Source organism: Tupaia chinensis, unplaced genomic scaffold (assembly GCF_000334495.1).
Source record: "Tupaia chinensis unplaced genomic scaffold, TupChi_1.0 Scaffold000515_1, whole genome shotgun sequence".
NCBI classification, from domain to species: Eukaryota; Metazoa; Chordata; class Mammalia; order Scandentia; family Tupaiidae; genus Tupaia; species Tupaia belangeri.
This window is the reverse complement of record NW_006160028.1, coordinates 5392343-5404373: the sequence shown is the minus strand read 5'-3', so window position 1 is coordinate 5404373 and position 12031 is coordinate 5392343. Positions and strand designations below refer to the sequence as shown.

Here is a 12031-nt window from a genome sequence, read left to right as displayed (position 1 = left end):
ACAAAAACCGTGGTCGGATACATGGGAGTACAGCGACATAGCCATTACGCTAACAGCTGGTCCCAGGGGCTTGTCTTTTAAGAGATTCCCACTGGCTGCGTTGAGTCTTTCCTGGCAGAGAAAGATGATTTCATAGAAACTGTGCTTAAATCAGACCTTAATTAGAGACTCGAAAGAAGATAACCACTAACCACTTCTGCTAAGACTACTAGAATGAAAGAGCCTTTTTATTTTAAGTTTCTGTTGTGTGTTTGCACTCACCAGAGAGACAGAGAGAGGGAAAGTGACAACTCACCCCCCGCCTCCCCACACACAACCCCAGGGAGGATGGCTACATCACATTCTCCTCCATTCTCCTGTCAGGATTGTGGGTGCACATGCGTGCGTGCGTGCCTGGTGTGACTTTTCAAGCCTCCGGGTCTGGGACTTGAGCCGTGGACTCAGCCATGTGGGTGGTATCCAGCTGCATTAACCTCCATGCCACCTGCTGGCCCAAAACTTTTTCAAAATCACATCATCCTCTAGACCCCTTTTAAGATAAATGAAATCAGCAAGAGATGATTGGTCCAGGGTGATGTGTCTGCGAAGTGGCAGAGCCCAGATGAGACCTCTCCCATAAACTGCGCTGAAAGGTGAGGGAAGGTGGGCCTCCACCACACTTCACTTGATCTCACTTCCACATAAAACTAAGTAGTTACAGGCTCACTTGCTGCTCAGCTGGTCTGCACCTGGCTGTTTCCACACGCCCCAGCTGTCCCCTCTAGCCTCCGGTTGGACCCTCTGTGTCCCTGCTAGCAGGGAAGAAAAACACGAAGATAATGTGTGTCTTTGAAGAGTTTCCATCTAATGCTGCCTGATGAAATCAGCGTAAGGAAGAGGCCAGTGAGTAAAAACAGAACCAGCTCTCTGTGGGTCCCTGCAGTGAATTTTAAAAGATGCTGCCAGATGACTCCAGTTTTACTTTGTAGTTCTTTAAATATGTAAGTTATCTTTTAGTGTGCTTGTTGGCTATTTATATTCCTTTTGGAAGTCCCCTTTCTCTAGGCATTGTTTGCTTTTGTCTTAATGATTATAGGAGTTCTTAGTACTCACGTGTTTTTCCCTGTGTTTATTTATGGTTTATTTTAGCCCTACAGATGTTGGCCTTTTCTTTTCTTTACTTTTTTTTTTTTTGGCTGTAGGACACGTGTGTTCACTAGAGAGAGGAGAAGTGAGAAATCACTCCTGGGGGATGGCCATACTGCAGTCCCTTCTCCTTTCTATTCTTGGAATTTGGGGCACACACACACCCTTGCTTGGTGTGTTTCTCAAGTTGCCAGGTCCAGGGCTAAAACCGTGGTCAGCCATGCAAGAATCCAACAGCCATCTGCTGGCCTCAATATTTAGATTTTTAATTTGCTTAAATTTATTTTGTGTATGATGTGAATTAGTGTCCTGTTTTTTCTAGACAAGAGCCAACACACAGTATGGGAGGAGCTGAGTTTTGAACCCGTTTGTCTGCCAGTGCCCTTTGTTCTTAACCCCTGTGCTCTGCTCCTCCTGTCTAGTTGGGTTAGTATTAACGGCGTACCATTAAATAAGAAAACTCACGCTCTTTGTTTTGGTAGTAGTACGGACAGCATAGCAGTCTACAGGTAGTCTGCATGAATACGTGTTTAAAATTAAGGAATGAAAGAAATGACTGGAAAGAAAATGTGCTAGGAGGTGATTATATTAGTATATTAGTTATATTAGTATATAGTCTGGTATACATTCTAGTTCTGGATTATCACATTTATATAAGTATATAAGTATATAGTCTATAGCCCAGGTATATAGTCTAGTTGTTCAGGATTATTATTATCACATTTAGTTTTAAATTTGTTAGAGAGCATGTGTACTCATTGGAGAGAGGGACGGTGGTACTCAAGCACCCTCTTTGGAGGACGGTCATACTGCAATCTCTTCTCAGTTTTTCCTTTTGGGATTTTGGGCAAGCACACACACATACCTCGTATGTTTTCCAAGTTGCCAAAACTGGAGTTTGAACTGTGTGGTTAGCTGTGTAGGATCTGGCTCCCTCAGCCACTAAGGCCCCAAAGCAGCCCGATGGTAATTTATTAAAGGAATAAGAATTTATAGTGTAATAATGAAAAGGACCGAATATCGATCATCTCACTTGTCTTTGTTGTGAAATTTTGTCCTCTGAGGTTTTGCAGAAATTCATTGTCTTCACAGGTATGCGAGGATTCATGACAGCGCATGGACAGCCAGACCAGCCTCGATCTGCTCGCTACATCCTGAAGGATTACGTCAGCGTAAGTGAGCTCTGCTGCTTCCGGCTCTCAGATACGCCAGTCTTCTCTCCACGTCCTGTGCACTTCGTTCTGGGAGCCTGCTGTGTTACAGAAGAGCATTTTTTCATTGAGGTTATAACTACCTTAATCCTAGGTGGTTAACATCATGTAACTTAGGAAGTGACTGATAGGTATTATGAAAGGAAAGGTCTCTGAACACCTGTTATCAGTGGACTGATCAGTTTCTGCTTCTGATTTTCCATCACTTACAGCCCTTTGCTTGTTCCTATTGCAGCTTCTGCCAGTCTTCCTTGTACAGTCGCCGTTTACCTACCCATCTCCTGTACTTAGCTAGTAATAGTATAGCTCGCACTAAAGCAGAGCTCTCTCCTAGGAAAGATTCTCAGGGTTTTCCATGTGTCGTCATTAAAAATACATAACAAGCCTGTGGCTTATTCTTGTATTACAAGTAAGAACACAACGTTTGGTCTTTCTGTCTTTTGATAGAATTTGAACCTTGTGGTTAGCCCTGTGGGATCTGGCTCCCTTAGCCACTAAGGCCCCAGGGAGAGATTATTATGGGATGCAAATGAACATTCTCTGTATACACACACACAGGCAAAGTACGACAGGACCATGCTGATAACTAGTCATGAGGATTTGGCAGTATTCCTTCCTCTTCTCAGATCCTCGTCAGTGGAACACTTGGAGCAGAGAAGTAGAAGTGGGCAGCCATGTTGTGTGCCTTCAGTTCAGAAAGAAAGTACTGATTACTGTGTGTGAATATATCCTTTATTCATTTACCATTTATTTAACTGTGGAGGAGGCAAAGTTAAAGGCAGTCACTTCTTTTAGCACATTCAATGGTGCAAAGAGGCAGATTTGCACCCAGTGAGCAGCTACAACTCCTTGTACAGGAATCTAGGAGCTATCCTGATTTCGTATTCTAGGCCAGTATTCCCATTAGCATAGTTGTAACTGTCAGAACATATCCTGGTTTTGTTCTGGAAAATATGTACCATAAGTATAATCGCATAGGGGCCAGCAGGTGGCGTGGTGGTTAAGGTGCTGGACTCCCATGTGACTGACCACAGTTTGAGTCCCAGACCTCATGGCTTGCTTTTTCACTTTGTCTCTCTCTTTCTCTCATCAAATTAAATAATAATAAATAAGAATAAATAACTCTTCTAAAAACATTTAATAAAAAAAGTTTTAATTATTTAAGTGTACTGCGGATTGCTTTGGCAGACATGCAAACAAGGTAGGAAAGATTTCATTCCAGTCTGCGGGGCTACTTTAATCATCGTTGTTAGTGGCTAAGTTAGTGCTCTTCAGTGCCAGCAGACTGAGCTCGGCTAGCTGAATCAAAGAGCAGAAAGCTCCATCCGCATGTAACTGGCTAGACTCGTCTCTGAGTCCCTTTCCTTCTGTGATAACACAGATGGCACTTGCAATGGTCATCACTCATGTCTTCACAGGGGAAACTGCTGTACTGTCATCCCCCTCCTGGAAGAGATCCCGTGACCTTTCAGCACCAACACCAACGACTCCTGGAGAGAACGGATGGGGATAGAATAAGAACACAGCCAGGCGGAAATAAAAAAGCAAAGCAGATTGAAAATGTAGTTGATAAAATGTTTTTTCATCAAGTAAGTTTTAATGTTTTTAACTTATGATTCGATGCTTTTTAAAAAATACATATAATAGTTTCTCTGAGATAGCATTCATATACCATGAACACATTTTCAGTGTAAATTACCATAAACAGAATTTAAACCCACACACCCTTTCAAAGTGTGGACTCTGTTGTATACAGTATATTCACAATGTTGTACATCTATCACAGTTTTATTACAGAACATTATCTCCCCTAAAATAAGCCCTGTACTCGTTAGCATTCACTCTATTTCCCCAGCCCTTGCCAACCATTAGTCTCCTTTCTCTATATGTAGATTTGCCTACTTTGGAATATTTCATTGTATAGACACATCACATTTCATTAGTCTGTTTACCAGTTGATAGACATGTGAGATGGTTCCACTTTTTGGCTGTATAAATAATGCTGCTGGGAACATTTTTAGACAAGTATTTGCATGGTATAGGTTTTCAGTTTTCTTGGGTATCTACCTAGGAGCGGGATTGCTGGGTCATTGGTGCCTCTAGTTCTAACATTTGAAGTCCTGCGAGACTTCCTCAAAAAACAGTTGATGTTATGAGTCTGGTTATAGACAGTTACAAATGGCATTCGAAGCTATAGGACTTTTTCGTATGTTTATAAGCAAGAGGGTACATGTGCTTGTCAGAGAGAAGTAGGAAGCAGCCCCCCAGTAGGGCATGGTCATTGCCAGGGTCCCTTCCCCATCCTGTTGGGATTTGAGGCACATCATGCTCCCAATGTGTTTTTCCAGACACCAGGGCCAGGATTCAAACTACACAGCCAGCAATGTAGGCTTTGGTTCTCTCAACACGAGACCATGGGGCTGACCTAGAATCTGTGGGACATGGGACAAGCAGATGACTTAATGGTTATGTTGCTGGACTCCCATGTAGTTGACTGCAGTTTGAGTCAAGGACCTGGTGGCCTAAAACTCAGGCCAGGTGTGTGTGTGTGTGTGTCCATGTTCGTGTCTGTGTCCAAAATCCCAAGAGGACACTGAAGAAGGGACTGTGGTGTGACCATACCCTCTGGGGGATGATTTCTCTCTCCTGTGAGCTCCCCTGCCATATAGCAAAAATCTGTCTCAAAGAAACAGTCTAGGGTCTAAAAGCGCACATGCCCTGTAGCAAAAATCTCTCAAAGAAAAAGAATCTAGGGACTGAATAAAATTGACAAGAAGAATAAAGAAAGGAGAGATGAACTGAAGACAGAATGCTGGGAAACTTACGTAAGGGGTAGGGAGAGACCAGTGAAGTGGTCTGTAAGCAGTGTTTTCCCTCGTTTCCTAGGAGAATGTGCGAGCTCTGACCAAAGGAGTCCAGGCTGTGATGGGTTACAAGCCTGGTAGTGGCGTGGTGACTGCCGCTGCTGTGAGCTCTGAGAGCGTGGCTGGGAAGCCCTGGAAAAAACACGGCAACAGAAATAAGAAAGAGAAAAGTCGGAGACTCTACAAGCACCTGGATATGTGAACCTGGGCCGCCCCAGCAGTGGCATCTGCACTGAGCAGGCGGGAAAGAGCAGAAGCCGCTTGTCGTGTGGCAGCCTTCAAGACAGTGGGTCTGCCATGGTCCTGGCTCTCGCGGAGCGCAGCCCATCCGACAGCCTCCTGTCAGGACGGACAGGCTCCTGGAAACAGCAGCGTCAGCGGAACGTCGTCATCTGGGAGCCCAGGAGCCCGCTCTTGGAGAAGGCCGAGCTTGGGATGAGGGAATGAATGGTGTGTATTTGTTTATGTAAACATGTACATGCATATTAATTCATGAGCTGGGACATTTTTATAAAATATATTAAAATTTAATATGCCACCAACCCGTTTTAATTGGTTTGGGTAGCTAAACTGCCACTTGGACATTCCATGCTCTTTTCACAGTGTTTAATTTGCTAAAACATGATGGATTTTAAATAGATTGAGTACATTACTTAGACCAGTGCGTCTCAACCCCCTCCCCGACACACTGCCAACACACCCCTGAGGGAGCAGAGAGCTGGAGGGCGGGCCTGTGTAGTTTACAAAAGCCCGTGGAGAGCGTGACCGTCAGCATGAGCTGCCACTGTAGGAGGCGTGTGTGGTGGCTCACCCATGTGTAGTGGGACCCACAGGGACTGAGAAGGGGCCGTTAACCGGCTGGTTTTTATTTTTGGTGTCGGACTCCCTGGTGTCCTCAGTGCCTAGGACTTACATCGAGGGTGAGACACTGGGAACATGTTACCTTTCGGAGTCACCTTCCTAGCGCACTGCGGCTCTTTCAGTGCCTCACTTACCTCTGTGTCCTTTTTTCTCCGAGCCTTACCTCCCTTAACTAGAACCTTAACCTTGTCTTAGGTCATGGATGTTTTTGAACTACTTTCTCCAGAAGAATGCACATTCCCACATACTCAGATTTGCAAAAGCAGCTGAAATCATTGGCAACTTAGGTCTACCCATGAATTCGTAGTTAAGAAGCCCTGTCTGTAACTGACCTTAGCATACTTCAGCCATGTTAAATCCAGGAAATTTAAAATGACATTTATCTTATCTATTTAACAAATGTTTATTGACTAGAGACCTTGGGGCAGAAAGGGCAGTCCAGAACACAACATCTGAGTAGGGCCCTAAAGCACTGGAGGATAGACGTTAGCAAAAGCCAGATCACATGGGGCCTCTGAGCCCATGAAGGGATTCTGGAAGTTTCTGGAAAACAAGGGTGAGCCAAAGTTGTACCCATGTGATATGGTCTGGTGAGATGTGTTCTGATTGGTTTAAACATAGATGGAACGGGAGCTGACGGCACAGCAGTGAAACACTGCAAGACTGACCTACGTAGGGAGGGTCGGGGTTCATGTCTGGAGACATCTTGAGTGCATCGGGCACACACATGCTCACAACCGGAGCTGGCTGAAGGCTGGGATGAGATTAGTCAAGACCCTGTTGGGATGCCGACTCTCATACACCTGGAGGTGATAAACATAAAATCGGTTAAGTTTATTCCAGATCAAAGCTAGGTACTTAGAGGAGTCACACTGAAGGTGTAATAAACATGCCTCTCCACCCTGCTTTTTTTTGTCTTTTAATAGCGTGTGCACACACTGTAGAGAGGAAAAGTGAGCAGTCGCCCTCTAGGGGTGCGGGCCATGCCACAATCCGTCCTTCATTCTTGTGATGGTCACTCATCCGCACCCCTTCATTCCAGCCACTTTACTCCCCACACATACCCGCTGCTAGCCCAGCATCCTGCTGCTTGTCATTGCCTTCTGTCTTAAAAATATGGCAGAAACTTTCGGACAGAAGGAACAAAGTCTACAGTCTGTGCTGTTCTGCTTTGGTCATAGCGGTACTGGCTGAAACGTGGGCTTCCTGGGAGAGATCTAACCATACGTAGTGCTCTCATGCTTTTGCCTTTGGGTGACGATTTTATTGAGGTAATTTACATGCCACACAATTCACCAGTGTACAGTTTACCATTCAGTGGTTTTTAGCATATTCACAGAGTTGTAAAACTCATTGCAGTCAATTTTAGGACATTTTACACTCTAAAAGAAAGTTGGTATCCTGTAGCCATCAGCCCACCATCTTCCATTACCCCCTGCACTGAGCGACCACGGATGTACCTTCTCTGTGCGTAGATTTGCTTCTTAGGGACACTGCATGTCAGTGGGGCAGTTAGGGTGTGATTTGGTAGTATATACCTCAGCTTTGCAGTCTCCCTGTGGGTACCTTCAGATGTACCTCAAAAGTGTGCGTCTGTGTCCAGGATACCGTGAGGAGAAGGGATTGTGGCTTGGCCATCCTCCCTGGGGGGTGATTTCTCGCTTTCTGTTTGCTTCTGTCTTTTTGGCGAACGCACACGCCCCCCCCCCAAAAAAAAAAGGGAAAATTGGTTCCCTTGAACAAAAGATATTTTCTACTGAGAATTTTCTCTCTGAGCGCATTTCTAGTGGGTGAGATAGCTCTTTGTCTCTTTATCTCTATTTCTGTCTGTCTGTCTCTCTCTTGTTGTGACTCCCTGTGACGTTTAATTTTCTTTTTGAACTCTCAAGCCTCTCCTCTAATATCTTAATTGGTGCCTTTCCTCACTTAGTTTCCGAAAGGCACCAGTGAAGCCAGGCCTATGCTGAAATATTGGTTTCTGGGAGCAGCACTTGTGGAATGGCTATGTTGCTGGACTCCCATGTTGTCAACCACGGTTCGAGTCCCGGGACCAGTGACTTAAACTCCACCTGGAACATGTGCGTCCATTTCCAGGATCCCGTGAGGAGAATGAAGGAGAAGGGATTGCACCTTGGCCGTCCTCAGAAAGTGATGTCTTGCTTTCTATTTCTCTCAGTATTTCTGGTGAACGCACTCACCCTATAGAAAACAACCTCTCAAAAAAAAAAAAAAAAAAAAGAAACAGATTGGTTTCCTTGACCAAAAAAGAGTATTTTCAGGTGAGAATTTTCCCTCCAAGCACATTTCTAGTAGGTAGAGATAGCTTTGTATCTCTTTCTCACTATTTCTGTCTCTGTCTCACTGTGACTTCCTGTGACTTTAATTTTTATTAATTTTCTTTTTTTACATAAAGTATTCTCTAAACTCTCAAGCCTCTCTGTTTATTGGTGCCCTTTCTCACTTTTTAAATTTTTTTGGAGAGGTTTTTGCTGTAGGGCGCGTGCGCTCGCCAGAAAGACAGAGACTGAGAGACAGAAAGCGAGAAATCACTCCCCAGTGGGGATGGCCACGCCGCAATCCCTTTTCCTCCATTCCCCTCTCCGGATCTTGGGCACGCACGCACACGTGCCCGGTGTGAGTTTAAGCCACCGAGTCCGGGACTTAAAACGCGGTCGACTACGTGGGAGTCCAGGGACATAGCCATTATGCTAACTGCTGGTCTCTCACTTCATTTTTGAAAGGCACCACCGAAGTCAGGCCTGTGCTGTCATGGTAAGGTACTTCAGCTGTGAAATATTGGTTTCAGGGGCAGCATTGACATAATGGCTGTGTTGCTGGAATCCCATGTAGTCGACCGTGGTTCGAGTCTGGGCCCAGTGGCTTAAACTCTGCCTGGCACGTGTGCATTTGTTTCCAGGATATTGTGAAGACAACAGAGAAGGGATTGTGGCTTAGCCATCCTCCCCAGAGGGTGATTTCTCGCTTTCTCTTTGTTTGTTTCTCTGTATTTCTGGTGAACACACTTGCCATATAGAAAAAAAAATAAAAATCTAAAAAAAAAAATAAACACAAATTGTTTTTTAGACAAAAAAAAAAAAAGAATATTTTCAGGTGAGAATTTTCCCTCTAAGCAGTGTGTCTCTTTCTCGCTATATCTGTCCATCTGTCTCTGTCTTGCTGAGATTCTCTGTGACTTTTTTTTTTTTTTAAATCTCTTTATTTATGTAAAGTATTCTCTGAACTTTCAAGACTCTCCTCTATTAATTGGTGCCTTTCCTCACTTCATTTTTGAAAGGCACCACTGAAGTCAGGCCTACGCTGATGTGGATGAGGTACTTCAGCTGTGAAACATTGGCTGCAGGGACAGCATTGGCATAATGACTGTTTCTTTTTTTGGAGAGGTTTTCGCTATAGGGCGCGTGCGCTCGCCAGACAGAGACATAGAGATAGAAAGCGAGAAATCACCCCCGCAGGGGGGGATGGCCACGCCACAATCCCTTCTTCATTCTCCTCTCGGGATCTTGGGCAGGCATGCACACGCTCCTGGTCCCCATGATAGCTGTTTCTGAACTCCCGTGGAGTCGACCACGGTTAGAGCCCTGGGCTCAATGGCTTAAGCTCCGCCTGGTGGTGTGCGTTCCTGTCCAGGATCCTGTGAGGAGAACGGAGCAGAAGGGATTCCGACTTGGCTATCTTCCCTGGAGGGTCAATACTTGCTTTATGTTTCTCTCTATTTCTGGCGAATGCACTCACGCTGCAGAAAAAAAAAAAAAAAACCCTCTCAAAAACAAAACAAAAAGAAACACAAATCAGTTTCCTTGACCAAAAGAAAATATTTTCAGCTGAAATTTCTCCTCTAAGCACATTTCTAGTAAGTAGAGATAACTCTGTTCTCTCACACTATATCTGTGTGTCTCTCTCTCTCTCACTGTGACTGCCTGTGACTTTTAATTTTTTTATGTAAAGGATTCTCTGAACTATCAAGCCTCTCTATAAATTGGTGCCCTTCCTCACTTCATTGTCGAAAGGCACCAGCGAAGTCTGACTTAGGCTGATACGGATACCGTACTTCACCTGTGAAATACTGGTTTCCAGGAACAGCATTGACGTAATGGCTATGTCGTAGGACTCGCATGTAGTCAACTGCGGTTCGAGTCCTGGGCCCAGTGGCTTAAACTGCGTGGCGCGTGTGTATGCGTGCCCAGGATCCCATGAGAAGAAAAAAGGATTGTGGCTTGGCCATCCTCCCTGGAGGGGGAATTCTCACTTTCTGTTTCTCTGTTTCTCTCTGTATTTCTGGCAAGTGCACTCGCACTACAGAAAAAAACCTCTCAAAAAAAAAGAAACACAAATCGGTTTTCTTGACCAAAAAAGAATATTTTCAGCTCAGAATTTTCCCTTATCGCCCTTATCGCATTTCTAATGAGAAGAGAGAGTTCTGTTTTCTTTCTTGCTTTTTTGTGTGTCTCTCTCTGTCTCACTGTGACTCCCTGTGACTTTTACCTTTTTAAATTTTTTTAAAATGTATTCTCTGAACTTTCAAGCCTCTCCTTTGTAAATTGGTGCCTTGCCTCTTCATTTTCAAAAGGCACCAGGGAAGGCACAGCTGCCGACTCCTTTCCAGGTGAAAGATGACCCTGCTAAAGAGATACTTGAATTCTGGAAATAGCGACTTAATATCATGGCCCGCAGCCTTAATGAAGACCCAGAAGCAGCAGAATCACTTATGTGAAAGTAGATCTTTTTGTGTTCCCCAAGGCAGACTCTTAAGCCCTCTGTATCAGTGAGGATTATCACTGAAGAGTGGAGTCATTGACCTCTCCAGGCCCAGGATTGGGTGTGGTCTTGATCCGTCTGCAGTGAGAAAACATATCTGCAATTATTGAGGAGGTATTTGAAACAACAGACATCAAAGTGACTGCGCACACACTCTGAACGGATGAACATTTTGGATATGTCATGTTCTACTGTGTCGTTCTGTTGGGCCATAGGACTGGGCAAATTGACCTCAAAATAGGCAAGAAAATTTCATGCAAAATAGTCTGTTTCACAAACCAGACTTGGGTTGCTATATGTCAGTTTTTGGACTGGGACCCTGGAACGAGGGATTGTTTGGGATATGTCACTATGTTTGTTTTGGCAGGAAGTAAGGAGTAAGTGGCCTGACACTAGGCAGGAAAGCCTGGTAGTTGTGCCTATTGACCTCTTGTTTTGCTGCAGTATGCTACATAATTTGTTTGGTTGGCCACTAGGTGGCAGCATTGATTCTGCTTTGTTTTTAAAGAAATTTCCGGAAGGATGAAGATGTGAATTAGTTTACATATCTTGTTTGTACATTTAACTTGGTGTTATCGTTTGTGTCATCAAATTCAACCTAGGAGAGAATTTTGGGTTATTTCTTTATTTTAATTACAAAATTGAGTCCTACATTGTTAAGGAATTTGCTAACAGAAATGAAAAAATAAATATTTTTCTTGGGGTTAAAAACAAAACAAAACAAAACAGAAACAAAAACAAAGGCACCAGCGAAGACTGGTTTACATTCATATGGGTACCGTACTTCAGCTGTGAAATATTGGTTCCTGGAAGCAGCATTAGCGTAATGGCTATATCACTGGACTGCTATGTAGCCGACCACGGTTCAGGTCCTGGGTCCGGTGGCTTAAACTCTGCCAGGTGTGTATTCGTATGTGTTCATATCCAGGATCCAGTAAGGAGAACGGAGGTGAAGGGATTGTGGCTAAGCCATTCTCCCTGGAGGGTCAATACTCGCTTTCTGTTTCTCTGTTTTTCTTTTTCTTTTTTTTTTTGGGGGGGGGAGAGGTTTTTTCTATAGGGTGCGGCACTCCCCAGACAAACAGACAGAAAGTGAGAAATCACCCAAATCACCCCCCAGGGGGGATGGTCACGCTGCAATCCCTTCTCCTCCGTTCTCTTCTCAGGATCTTGGGCACGCAAGCACGCGCGCCC

General features: G+C 44.4%; 1 protein-coding gene across 1 annotated transcript in view; it reads left to right on the top strand.

Moving 5' to 3' along the window:
• The window catches only part of LSG1 (large 60S subunit nuclear export GTPase 1), a 36138-nt gene extending 30380 nt beyond the window's left edge, over positions 1-5758 (top strand). The window contains exons 12-14 of the mRNA XM_006156750.3: positions 2218-2297; positions 3755-3925; positions 5223-5758. Of these exons, the coding sequence (XP_006156812.1) occupies positions 2218-2297; positions 3755-3925; positions 5223-5402 (431 nt within the window). The 3' untranslated portion in view covers positions 5403-5758. The remainder of the gene's footprint in view (positions 1-2217; positions 2298-3754; positions 3926-5222) is intronic.
• Positions 5759-12031: the final 6273 nt, after the last annotated feature.